The sequence below is a fragment of the Gopherus evgoodei genome, chromosome 6 (genome assembly GCF_007399415.2).
Source record: "Gopherus evgoodei ecotype Sinaloan lineage chromosome 6, rGopEvg1_v1.p, whole genome shotgun sequence".
Classification (NCBI taxonomy): Eukaryota; Metazoa; Chordata; order Testudines; family Testudinidae; genus Gopherus; species Gopherus evgoodei.
Window position 1 is genome coordinate 137,134,368 of NC_044327.1, and position 12,946 is coordinate 137,147,313.

General features: G+C 60.2%; 1 protein-coding gene across 4 annotated transcripts in view; it reads left to right on the top strand.

Moving 5' to 3' along the window:
• TLN1 (talin 1) overlaps positions 1 to 12,946 on the top strand; it is a 196,109-nt gene that overhangs the window by 117,105 nt on the left and 66,058 nt on the right. For all 4 annotated transcript variants that reach the window (XM_030567039.1, XM_030567041.1, XM_030567040.1 and 1 more), the window contains 16 exons: positions 864 to 977; positions 1,500 to 1,608; positions 2,095 to 2,303; positions 2,404 to 2,502; positions 4,214 to 4,381; positions 4,931 to 5,225; positions 5,657 to 5,823; positions 7,105 to 7,233; positions 7,742 to 7,855; positions 9,584 to 9,697; positions 9,940 to 10,074; positions 10,188 to 10,316; positions 10,539 to 10,641; positions 11,040 to 11,248; positions 11,614 to 11,733; positions 12,335 to 12,532. In XM_030567039.1, the coding sequence (XP_030422899.1) occupies positions 864 to 977; positions 1,500 to 1,608; positions 2,095 to 2,303; positions 2,404 to 2,502; positions 4,214 to 4,381; positions 4,931 to 5,225; positions 5,657 to 5,823; positions 7,105 to 7,233; positions 7,742 to 7,855; positions 9,584 to 9,697; positions 9,940 to 10,074; positions 10,188 to 10,316; positions 10,539 to 10,641; positions 11,040 to 11,248; positions 11,614 to 11,733; positions 12,335 to 12,532 (2,412 nt within the window). The remainder of the gene's footprint in view (positions 1 to 863; positions 978 to 1,499; positions 1,609 to 2,094; positions 2,304 to 2,403; positions 2,503 to 4,213; positions 4,382 to 4,930; positions 5,226 to 5,656; positions 5,824 to 7,104; positions 7,234 to 7,741; positions 7,856 to 9,583; positions 9,698 to 9,939; positions 10,075 to 10,187; positions 10,317 to 10,538; positions 10,642 to 11,039; positions 11,249 to 11,613; positions 11,734 to 12,334; positions 12,533 to 12,946) is intronic.

A 12,946-nucleotide genomic window follows, 5' to 3' on the forward strand; every position in this document is an offset into this window, starting at 1 on the left:
TTTTCCATCTCTCTCTGCGCTGCCCCATTCCCTCCAAACCACTCTTGGATCCCCCTCTCCATGGTCACTCGGGTCCTCCTTTCAGCCCGAGCTCCCTGCAGCTGTGCCCCCCTTCAGATCAGCATTGCCAGCAGCTTGTCAGCACCTGTGGCATCTGGCCCTGCCCAGGCTGGTGGCCCCTGCAGTGGTATGTGTGGCCAGGGGCTTTTCCTTGACCTGGCTCAGCAACCTCACCCCACTTGTGCTCCGGATGGGGCAGCAGTTCCTGCCGTACAAGCTGGATGTGCCTCCTCACCCTCCAGCCGGGGCCTTGTTCAGCTGGTGCTGTGTTCATGGTGGGCGAGGCAGGACATAGACTTGACAACATCGGCCTTGTGCATCTCCTTTGGCTCAAGATGTGGCTAGCCCTGAGCTGCCTGTGGTCCCAGATGTCGCCCTCAGGGCAGGTGTCAGACGCCGCTCCAGATCTTTCCTTGTTAGGTCTGTCCAGGTAGGGTCCCTGGCTCTGGGCTTTGCCCAGGGCATGGTGAGAGGTGCTGGTCTTGTCTGGGAAGGCTTCATTGGGCTCCCAACTGGATCCCAGGGCAACCTGTTGGCACCTTGCACTGGTCAGCCGAGCGGGGGAGGGCACTCTGGGCAGGCCATGTTCCCTCCCTGTCACTGGAGTGGCTGTCATGCCGTGCATTGGATGCAATGCTGACTGTGTCCTCTCTGCGTGCCCAAAACCTCAGCTTCGGCAACCACTTTCCTGCCCCTCTGTAGGGGTCAGCGTAGCACCCACATAGTGCTGGGCAGGGGAGGGACCAGATCGGGTGCTCAGCCCCTGCAGGGCCCTTAGCCCAGTTCCCCCTCATGTGTTGCAGACCTCGGCCCAGCAGGCCCTGACTGGCACCATCAACTCAAGCATGCAGGCTGTGCATGCAGCACAGGCCACCCTGGACGACTTTGAGACGCTGCCGCCCCTTGGACAGGACGCCGTAAGTGTTTGGATACCCCCTCTCTTCCCAAGGCTGGCGGAGGGACCGTGCTGGGAAGGGTATGGAGTTGCTGGGGAGAATGAGGGGGCCAGGTCTCTGGGAGTGACTTTGCCCTGAGGAGTTCTGTCCCATGAGGGGCAGATCTGGGGGCCCCAGATCCCAAACATCAGAATGGCCAGACTAGGTCAGACCAATGGTCCATCTAGTCCAGTATCCTGTCTGCCGACAGGGGCCAATGCTAGATGCCCCAGAGGGAATGAACAGAACAGGTAACCATCAAGTGATCCATTCCCAGCTTCTGGCAAACAGAGGCCAGGGACACCATCCCTGCCCATCCTGGCTAATGGCCATTGATGGACCTACCCTCCATGAACTTACCTAGTTATTTTTTGAGCTCAGGGAGCGGCCGAGGGGGCACCACCTGCCGAGGGAGCACCATCTGCCCCGGGGGCGGGTTTCCCCCCTCCTGCTCTCAGATGGGGCTGAGGGGTCCCTGGGCTGACTCTGCTCTCGCTCTTTCAGGCTTCCAAAGCCTGGCGCAAGAACAAGATGGACGAGTCGAAGCACGAGATCCATTCGCAGGTGGACGCCATCACTGCCAGCACTGCCTCTGTGGTGAACCTGACTGCAGGTGTGTCCTGGGGCTGGGCTGCAGGGGCGCCCTGCCCCTGCCCAGTGCTCGGACCTCTGCATCTGATTGGACCCAAGATTGGACCCTGGGGTAGAGACTGTCTGCCCCTTCCCCCAGCAAGGCCCAGTGCTGGCTGGACCCCAGACATTGCCCCCACACAGCAGAAATCCTAGCCACTCTGCCCCCGCCCTGCCCTGCCCCCTGCCCCTTTTGGGTCCCCCTGTCTCGCCCCCACTCTGCCTTGCTGCTCTCCCTCTAAATGTGACTGTATCGCACAGTTCCCACCGTGGCACCAGCGTCCCAGCCCAGTGCACCCGCAGCCACGCGCCAGCTGCATGTCAGGCCTGGGCTGTGCCCCCAGGCTCCAGGACAGGCAGGGGAGTCGGGCCAGGCAGTCACTGAGAGGGGTCAGGCTTGGTGCTCCCGTCTCCTTGGGCTGTGGGGGCTACTTGCTGCTCCCACTACTCCTGCCTTCTCCCTGTGCAGGGGACCCGGCCGACACAGATTACACGGCCGTGGGCTGTGCCGTCACCACCATCTCCTCCAACCTGACCGAGATGTCCAAGGGCGTGAAGCTGCTGGCCGCCCTCATGGAGGATGAAGGAGGGAATGGGCGACAGCTCCTGCAGGCTGCCAAGAATCTGGCAAGTGCTGTCTCAGACCTGCTGAAAACGGCACAGCCAGCCAGTGTCGAGGTGAGTGTGGGGCAGGGGAGGAAAGGGGGAAAGAGGAACAGAGGGGGCGACGGGATGGGGCTCCGATGCCTGATCATGTGTTTGCCCTGCTTCCCTGCAGCCGCGACAGAACCTGCTGCAGGCGGCTGGCTCCGTGGGCCAGACAAGTGGGGAGCTGCTGCAGCAGATTGGAGAAAGTGACACCGATCCTCGGTTCCAGGTGAGCGCAGCCCTGGCCAGGGAGGGGCGGGGCGGGGCGGTTGGCTGCTAATGGGAACAGGTCCTTTTCCCAGGATTGTCCTACGGGTCCCTTCTCCCAGCATGGAGGCTGGGGCAAGCGGTGTGGGCTGCCCCAGCCTGGGCCCTGTGGACGACTGCTGTGCCAGACACGGGGAGCAGGGCCGCTCCTGCCCCCAGCCAGAGCCTCCATGGAGTAACGCTTCTTCTCTTGTGGATTCCCGTGCAGATCCCAGAGTGCCGCCGCGCTCGGACCCTGCCCACCTCAGAGCCAAAGACGGTAAAGGGGGGGAGCGCAGGGGCTCCCAGCCCTCCTCTTGGGAACACAATCAGCTGGGTTCTTTGGGAAGGGAACTTGTCAAAATCTGCTCTTCCTGTACCTGTATCTCGGAAGTTCATGCACTCAGGTCACCCTGCTCCAGTGACCACTCACAGCTCTGCCCTGCGCCCCCAGATCCCTATCACTGTTCTCCCCCAGTCCCCTCTGCTCCAGTGGATCCCCCCTTCCCCCAGCACTGGCTGTTCCTGAGCCAGCAGAGCCCTCCTGGCTGGGCTCAAGCTGGCCTGGGGGCCGCCCAGATGTTTAGTGTTCAGGGGCACCCGGCCAGGAGGGCTTGGGGAGGGGCTGGTGCAGAGCATGGGGCGGAGATGGAGCTCAGGCAAGGGAAGGAGGTGAGAGGTGCTGGGAGGAAGGAGAAGGCTGCAGGAGTCCATGAAGGGAAGCGCTGGAGAGAGGCACAGCAGGGAGCAAGGGGCTGAGAGTGATGGGACGGGACGGGCCTGTCTGAGCCGCTCGCAGGACTTCCCGTTCTAGGCCTGAGGCTCTTGTCTGTGCTGCAGGCTGAGTGGCTGGGTCAGGTGCAGTGACTGGCCTGTAGCTGTTCAGACAGACGCCCAGGGGAGCAGAGTCCGAGCCCCAGCCTGACCTCCGTCTGCCAGGCTCTGCCACTCAGCAGCCAGACCCGAGTGTATCTACTTCCTGCCTCCCGCACTCTCCTCTCGGGGTCGCTGCTGCTGCAGGCAGTTAATCCGGGTGTGACTGGGGCTGGGAACTAAGGAGCTTCGTGCATGTCTTCTCCTGGCTTGTGATTGTGGCTGGAACTGGTGGTGGGTCAGGGGAAAGCGGCCTCTGATTGCAGCAGATTGAGGAGCAAGGGAAGTAAGGCCTTGGGGCCGGAGCTGTCTGTAGCAGGGGCCCTGGGTGAGGGAGCTGACTGACTGCCAGGGCAGCATGCAGTGTGGTGTGGCTGGCCATGTGTGCAAGGACAGTGCCTCATGGCCTGTGCCTGCAGGCTGCCATGTGCCACATGCGGAACGCTCTGGGGGGGGACGTGGTTTGTCGATTGCAGCGTGTCTGTTGGGTGCTGTCAGAGCCGTGGTTCTGCTGAGGGGCAGGCGGCTGCCGGCAGTGTGGCTGGTGGTGACGTTACCCCTGATGTGCCCATTGTGTGGCAACACTTGCTTGGAGCCTGTGGTGTGTGCGGTCTCAGTACTGGCTGTGGCCCGCAGCGGGCAGTGCCCGTTGTTGCCTGCAGGCGTTGCTGGCTCTGAGCCCTCCCCAGGGCTGGTTACATGAGATGCTCCAACGAGCTCCTGTTTCCCTGTTGAATATTTCACAAGGTTCTGGGTGGTCCTGCCAGCTGGCCTGCAGCTCCATGCCCCAAGGCCTGCACTGACCCTCTGCCTCCCCCCAGGACATGCTCATGCAGCTGGCTAAGGCAGTAGCCAGTGCAGCCGCTGCGCTGGTCCTGAAAGCCAAGAACGTGGCCCAGAAGACAGAGGACTCGGCACTGCAGACCCAGGTGATTGCGGCTGCCACGCAGTGCGCCCTCTCCACCTCCCAGCTGGTGGCCTGCACCAAGGTAAGAGCTGGCTCAAGAGCCAGGTGGCTTAACCCGTACCTGCCCGCACACCTCCCCTGTGCCGTGCCCAGCACCCTCGGTCCAGCGCTGCAGAGCCGGCACAGGGCGAATGGCGACCGCTCCACGCTCTGCAGGGCTGCGCAGAAAGCCCAGCTGGGACAGCCCAAGGCCAGATCCTGGTGTCTGCCAGCTGCTTGCTCCAACGCCTGGGCCTTGGGTACCTCCCAACCCCTTCTGCTGCCCCGCGTTCATGGAAGGGAGGGGGACCTGGGGCTGGCAGAGCTCCCTGCCCCGTGGTCTTTGTTGTGTCTGTAACTGTCCCTGTGTCCCAAGCCTTTACGGGGCCAGCGGCATTAACCCTCTGTGCTGCAGTGGGTGGGGGGTGCATTAACCCTCTCTGCACCGCGCTGCTGGACCGGTGGGGGCATCGTTAACCCTCTCTGCGCTGCAGTGCCAGACCCAGGGCAGGGCAGTATTAACCCTGTTTGTGCTGCAGTGCTGGCAGACGCAGGCCCGGGGTCAGTAACAGGTCTCCCCCTTCTCCTGCAGGTGGTGGCTCCCACAATCAGCTCCCCTGTGTGCCAGGAACAGCTGATTGAGGCTGGCAAGCTGGTGGCGAAGTCAGCGGAAGGCTGCGTGGAGGCCTCCCAGGCAGCCACCAACGATGACCAGCTGCTGAAGCAGGTGGGAGTGGCAGCCACAGCAGTGACGCAGGCCCTGAACGACCTGCTGCAGCACATCAAGCAGCACGCCACCGGCGGGCAGCCTATCGGGCGCTACGACCAGGCCACCGACACCATCCTCAATGTCACCGAGAATATCTTCAGCTCCATGGGCGACGCGGGTGAGGGGAGGGAGCCCGGAGCACCATGGGGGGGAGGGCTGGGGGGTGTCGGAGAGGCCATCACAGGGTAAGAGCATCTCCCAGGATGGTGGCCTGCTGTGGCTGTGCATGGGCTGCTGGCAGAGAGCCTGCTCCATGCTGTGATCTCAGAAGGTGAAGGGTCCGTCTGCCAGGCCTGCAGGAGTAGGGTGCAGGCTGGCGCCAGCAGGGACATGTGAGAGTGCAGGTGGGGGGTGCTAGCTGGTCCTGCTGCGAGGGTTGCAGGGGGTGGTGCCAACTGACTCTGCCACGGTCTCAGGACAGGGTGGGGGCACCGGTTGACCCTGCCTCGGGGAGGGGGGTTGCCAGCTGACCCCTCTGCAGTCCTATGTGGTGTGCAGGTGGGTGATGTCCAGGGCTCGCTGAAAGGCAGCTCTTCCTTTGGTCCCCAGGGGAAATGGTGCGCCAGGCTCGTATTCTGGCTCAGGCAACCTCTGACCTCGTAAATGCCATCAAAGCTGACGCCGAGGGGGAGACGGACCTGGAGAACTCGCGCAAGCTGCTGAGTGCTGCCAAGATGCTGGCTGACGCCACAGCCAAGATGGTGGAGGCAGCGAAGGTCTGTGACACTCGGGGCAGGGCGGGGCTGGATTCGAGCTTCCTTTGGAAATCCAGTGTGGCTCCTGGTCTGTGCAGGGCAGACAGCCCCAACCTGGTGCCAGGACAAGCAGAGAGCAGAGCTGCGGCTCTGCGGCTGAGTGCAGGCCTGGCGCAGCCTGTGGAGGGCAGGGCAGGCCCTGTCAGGCATTCAGCATATAAGGCAGAGAGGCGACTACACCAGGACCTGTTCTGTGCAGGTCTGAGCGCCTTGTAATTTGTCATTTAAAATTAAACTAAACTGAATGTTTCAAGGTTTGAGTATTTGGGGCTGTTACAGGCATTGGGGGGGGCGCGGCTGTGAGTGACAAAGTTCAAAGCTGTTTTCTGTTAAGAAGCAGGCAGGCCTCAGTGTAACCTCATACTCGCATTTTAAGATGAAGTGATGTGTTTATTGGCAATCAGCCCCTAAATGAGACTGGGTTGAAATTTTTTAACATTGCTTTGATGTCAGATGGATGTGCCTAATCTAAAATTATCATATAATTAATTATAACTTACTTTAATTAATTACCATTAAATTTACTTTTTACTACATTTGTTTTTGCTAATATAATTACATTTTTACCTTTTATTGCCTATTTAACATTAAGCATTATTTTAATTAATATTTGCATAACTACCATATTAATAACTATTAATATACAGAGCATTTTTTTAAATTTTAAAACACTTGTAAAGACCAGTTCGACCTGAAATGCGTTTGAACTTATTCTTAATTTGCCTTTAAATTGTCACACTTCACTTTACTTCTGTTGTATTAGACCTCACTTGACAACTGTCAAGGGTATTTTTGGGCGTACTTACATGTCAGTATTTCATATAAACATATACAGGTATTCTCTTTGTCGGCTGTACCATGGAGGGGGTCCCAAGGCTGTAAAATTGCAGCCCTCCGTTACCCTCAGGCAGGAGCTCATTCTTGTTTCTCAGTCCATGAGGTTCTCTGTGCCGGGCTCTGAACACTGGTTCCGTGCATCTCAATAGGGCTGTTGACTCTGAAACCTAATCATGGCATTTGAATAGCAGTGCTGTTACTTCTTTTACTACTGACCTCTTTAAGAGAAGCATCATGCTCTTCCAGGGCTCAGATTACAGATCACTGCTCTTGTACTGTAGTGAACCAAGCTTGGGGGGACTCCGGTGCTAAGGGTGAGATACAGCAGCTGCTGTCAGGATGGGGGAGATTGCTGGGTGCAGTCTGGGAGGCATCTGGCTTGATAGGTTTTCCTGCTCTGCTCAGGGGGCTGCAGCCCACCCAGACAGCGAGGAGCAGCAGCAGCGGCTCCGGGAAGCGGCTGAGGGTCTCCGCATAGCGACCAATGCTGCAGCTCAGAATGCCATCAAGAAAAAGCTTGTGCACAAGTTGGAGGTGAGCTGCCTGGGGGCGCTGTCAGGGGCAGGGAGGGGAGGGGGATTGTGGCAGAAGGGTCAGGTGATGAGTGAGCCTGTAAGTTGGGGGGGTTCTGCGTGGAAGGATCAGGAGGTTGAGGGGCTGCCAAAGGAGCAGGGGCAGGGACTTCTGGCGTCTGGGACCCCCTAGCTTTCTGGAGCACAGAGTCACCTTCTCTCGACGCACCCCACAGAGACCCCTCTGCCCCACCCCACACTGGGATGGGTTCTTGGCTCCCTGCCCAGAGGGCTGGGGTGGCTCTGTGGATACGCTGTTCTGCTGGTGCCTGTGTCTCACCCACAGCTGGCTGGGGTGTGGCATCCCCAGAGTGCGGGGGCTGTGCTGGCCAGGCCCCCCGAGCTGCACCGTGCGGTTCCTGCTCCCCAGTGTCAGGCGAGAGCCCCAGGCCAACTGCAGGAGGGCGCCCTGGGCCCTGCAGCCTGGGCACCAGGCAGCTCTGATGCACCTGCCGCTTCCTCCCTGCCAGCACACGGCCAAGCAGGCTGCAGCCTCCGCCACGCAGACCATCGCCGCTGCGCAGCATGCCGCCGCCTCCAACAAGAACCCGGCTGCGCAGCAGCAGCTGGTGCAAAGCTGCAAGGTAAGGAGCAGGGTGTTCCCGACTCCCTGGGCTGCCCCATCCCAGCAGTTGCAGTGCAGGGTCACCCCACCCAGCCCGTCCCCTGGCTGCTGCTCTGCACCCGCCAGATGCTGGCACACACTGAGTCCAGGCTCCACCTGGTGTCAGAGCTGGGCACGGGAGAAGCCCTGGGAGGATGGGGAGCTGCAGTCCCCCATGGAAAGCTTTTCACTGCTGACTGTGGGAGGTAGCCTGCGGTGCCAGGATCTTAGTTCTGCAGCCCAGGCCTGGGGTGCTTAGGGGTCCCAGGGCAGCTTCTCCCATGTGGGGGTGGGTGGGAGTGGCCTCTCCCAATGTGGACGAGGATCCCTACTCTGAGTGACCTTGCTGAGGTTGGCAGGGAGATGGGAGCAGCCTCTCCCAGTTTGGAGGGATTGGGGGGGTACCTGCTCTTGGCGTTCCCCCTTCTCCAGGGTTGGGGGGGGGGGGTATTCCTGCTCTCAGAATGGTGTCTCCCAGGTTGGCAGGGAGGGGGAAGGACCCTGCTCACAGAGCACCCTCTTGCTGGTCTGCTGGAAGGCATTATTAGATAACTAAAAAGCCACAGTTCCGTGATCATGAAATAAGATAACTTGGGTTAAAAGACTGTCCTGGTTAAGGGGGCGAGTGAAGGCAGCAACTAGAAATAATACATATATATTAACAACTGGAAGAAAAGAGATAGCAATCAGTATAAACAGGAAATTGTAAAGTGCACAACATTGATGAGGGAAGCTAAAGCAAGGGAGAAATCCATGGGTGGCGGGGCTGACAGTAAGAAAGATGTTTCAAGTATCAGAAGCAAAATAAAGCCTGGCAGTGGCATAGGCCCATTAGTAAATGGAGATGGTGAAACAGTGAATGATGCAGAAGAGGGAGACATGTTCTGTATCTGGTAAGAAGCAGGCCAATGCACGTGTATCACACAAGGATGAGGAAGTAGTTATTAAAGGATTGGAAAGTAAGGAGGATGTTTGATGACATCCACCAGGGAAGAACCTGCTGAAATCAGCAGGCTCAGATAACGTGCACCCAAGTGTCTTAGAAGAGTTGGCCGAGGAGATCTCTGACCTTGCTGATTTGATTTGTAATAAACCTTGGAATACTGGGGAAATTTCAGAGTTCTAGTCAAGAGAGATGATCCGGATAGCTATCAGCTGGTTAGTCTGACCTCAGTCCTGGGCAAAATGGTGGGAAAGTGATAAGGGAGTCAATTGATAAAGAATTGAATGGCAGGAACATAATTAATGTCAGCCAGCTTGGGTTTGTGGAGAACAGGTTTTGCTAAACAAACCTGACAAACCTGACAAGCGGCGTCATCGAGAGGCTTTGCCCCTGAATTTCTGCAGCATTTCAGCGGGTGCTCCACCGCCACCCACACGGAAAGGTTGGGGACCGCTGGACATGGAGATCTACTGGTCCCTTCCTGGCCGTCAGGTCTGAGTCCCTGCTCTCGCAGTGGCCTCTCCTGGCGGGGAAAGGGAATGGGAGTCCGACTCTGCTCTCCGCACAGGCTCTCCCAGCTCTGCAACAGCTCACCCTTCTGTATTGCCTGTCCTGGGCAGGAGCGCAGGGAGCCGAGCTCTGCCCCCAAGCCTGTCGTAGGGCCCACTCCCTGGCCCTGGGGTGTGTTTCACTCATGTCCCCCCTCTCTCCCTGCCCCACTGCCCACTCGGCTCCCCACTGACTCACTCTCCTATCTGGTTGCAGGTGGTTGCGGATCAGATCCCGATGCTGGTACAGGGTGTGCGAGGAAGCCAGTCCCAGCCAGATAGTCCCAGTGCTCAGCTCGCACTCATCGCGGCCAGCCAGAACTTCCTGCAGGTACCAAGCGGGCTCCCCCCTGCAGCTGGCATGGAGACCTGCGCCCTAGCACTCCCCTCACCTGGTCTCTGGCCTCACCCTCTGCTCTCCTGACCCTGGTGGCAAGCTGAGTGGCTCTGTCTGCTTAGCACATGTGGATTCTGTCCCTGCCTGCCTCTCCAGAGTGCGGGGGCTCTGCTGGGCATGGGATGGGAGTGCTGCCTCCTCTCCTGTTCTCATGGCTTATCCTTTCCACCCCACAGCCTGGTGGGAAGATGGTAGCTGCAGCCAAAGCCACTGTCCCCACCATCATGGACCAGGCCTCTGCCATGCAGCTCAGCCAGTGTGCCAAGAACCTGGCTGCAGCCCTCGCCGAGCTCCGGACAGCTGCCCAGAAGGTAAGCGGCACCTCCCTGGCCTGCCCCTGAGGGCACTAACCACGAAAGGAGAGTACAGATGTCAGGAGCAGGGTTTGCTGCTCGTGTGCCTCAGTTCCTTTCTCCTGCTGCAGGCTCAGGAGACCTGTGGGCCCCTGGAGATAGACTCAGCGCTCAGCATGGTGCAGAGCTTGGAACAAGACCTGCAGGAAGCCAAGGCTGCTGCCAGAGACGGAAAGCTCAAGCCCCTGCCGGGGGAGACGGTAAGGGCCCCAGGAGGTAGATGGGTGTGTGGGTGGCCAGGCAGGAGGAGGGATGGCGGGTGGGCTGTGAGATGGTGGTGGGATTGATGGGCAGTTGAGGTGAGGAGGGGAGTAGGAGGGTGGGTGCGTGGGGGTTGGCTTAAGGAGTGGGAGTAAGGGGCTGGGGTGAGGATGTGGGGTGACCTGTGGGGTGATGGGTGAACCGTCTCTGGTTGTCCCCAGATGGAGAAGTGCGCCCAGGACCTGGGGAACAGCACGAAGGCCGTCAGCTCCGCCATCGCCCAGCTGCTGGGGGAGGTGGCCCAGGGCAATGAGAACTATACAGGTACCAGGGCAGAGCCCTCCAAGCCTGGGGGCAGGCGATCAGACCCAGGCCTGCCTTGTGTTCGTGGCCCTGTACAGCCCTGCCCCGCTGATGGGTGCTGTGCACATGTGCCCCCCATGGCTCACGCTGGGGGTGGCAGTGTAGGGTGACAGCAGGAATGTAAACGTAACAGCTGGGACCAGTGCTTGTGGGCAGGAATACTATCCAGCCCCCCAACCCGGATGGAAGAAATGGGGGTGGAGGGGCCGGCCCCATGGCCTGGATGGAAGAGTGGCTGGCCCCATGGCCCGGAAATGGGAAGGGATGTCTGAGCAGGGGAGGGGGTCCCCTGATGTCTGTGTGGCTGTGGGTCAGGGAGGCTCTCTGCACACTGGGTCAACACCTTGCGTCTCTCCCAGGGATTGCTGCCCGGGATGTGGCCCAGGCCCTGCGCTCACTCAGCCAGGCTGCCCGCGGCGTCGCAGCCAACACCTCCGACCCCCAGGTGCAGAGTGCCATGCTGGAGTGCGCTGGTGACGTCATGGATAAAGCCGGAAACCTCATCGAGGAGGCGCGCAAGGGCGTGGGCAAGCCAGGCGACCTCGAGAGCCAGCAGCGCCTGGCCCAGGTGAGTGCAGGGCCCCCAGCATCCCCCCAAGCCAGGTGACCCCAAGAGCCCAGCAGCACCTGACCCAGGTGAGTGCAGGGCCCCCAGCATCCCCACAAGCCAGGCGACCCTGAGAGGCAGCAGTGCCTGGCCCAGGTGATTGCGGGGCCCCCAGCAACCCGCAGCCCAGCCACCCTGAGAGCCAGCAGCCCCCTCTAGCCGCAATCCCCAGGCACTGGTGGGCTTGAGGGTGTCCCCTGGCCCCAGCAGTGAGACTGAGGCAAGGTGTCCATCATTTACCCTCGAGGGACAGGTCTGTGGAGAAGGGGGTTCCAGGGAGGAGCAGGCATGTGCACGTGCAGTTGACTGTCCCTGTCTCCCGGCAGGTGGCCAAGGCCGTGTCTCAGGCCCTGAACCGCTGCGTGAACTGCCTTCCTGGGCAGCGGGACGTGGACGCCGCCATTCGCACCGTGAGCGAGGCCAGCAAGAAGCTGCTGGCCGAGTCGGTGAGTGCAGCCAGATGAGCTGGAGATGCTCCTTGCATCCCTTCTGCCATGGGGCTGGAGTGTGATCCTTCCTTGCAGCCCTCTCCAGGAGGGGCCCCCCACCCCACGGGGGGAGCCAGCTGCTCACTCTGACACACGTTCCCCTCGGTTCAGCCCCACTTCCCCTCCACAGCGACACTAGACCGCAAGCTTCTCGGTGCCGTGAACAAGTGCCCAGCCCAGGTCCTGTGGTGTGGGGCCCCTCGCACCAGCTAACTCTGCCCTGGGCCACGTTTCAGGAGATGATTTCAGTGGGAAGCTCCCTGAACTAGGAGCAACGTGCCCTGCTGAGTCCACCTCTGGCCAGGCACTGCTCAGTCATCTGAGCGGCAAGGCTGCTTTGCCAGTACAGCTACATGCTCCTGGCACGCCAGGCGGTGGCAGCGCGTGGGCACTGGCTGTCTGTCTCTGTGCTACAGCCAGCCCCTGCTATTGGAATCGACGTGTGCCCCATCTCTAGGGCTCCCTGCACTTCCCAGGGGGAGCAGGGCTTGCACACCTGTGGCTGTGACCTCCCCCCTTCTGTGTGTCCCCCCCAACCCCCCTCTGTCTCTGCTCCCAGCTCCCACCCAGCACCAAGAGCTTCCAGGAGGCACAGAGCCAGCTGAACCAGGCAGCAGCTGGGCTGAACCAGTCTGCCAACGAGTTGGTGCAGGCCTCCCGGGGCACCCCCCAGGACCTGGCCAAGTCCTCTGGCAAATTCGGGCAGGACTTCAATGAGTTCCTGGAAGCCGGCATGGAGATGGCTGGCCAGTCCCCGGTAAGAGCAGGTGCCTTGCTGCTGACCGGCCCAGGCAGAGTCTAATAGGTGGGTTGGTTGGCAGGGGGATTGCGGGAGCGATTGGTACAGTAGGTGTCTGGCTGGGGTGGGCTGGGTGCTGGGACGAGCAGCTGGCTGGCTGTACAAATTGGCAGTGGATGGCTGGCGTGTGAACGGCCGTTACAGTGACCCGGGTGGTTGGCTGGCTAGTCAGTGCCTGGGCTAGATGGCTGAAGAGTGTTTGGCAGATAGGTGGGATGGCTGGGGGATTGGTGTGGTTGGTTGGTGCAGTGGATGGCTGGGAGGTTAGCTGGCTATCCAGTGTCTGGGCCAGGTGGCTGAAGAGTCATTTGGCAGGTAAGTGGGATGGCTGGTGGTTTGGCATAGGTGGCTAGCTGGGTAGGGGGTTGGTGT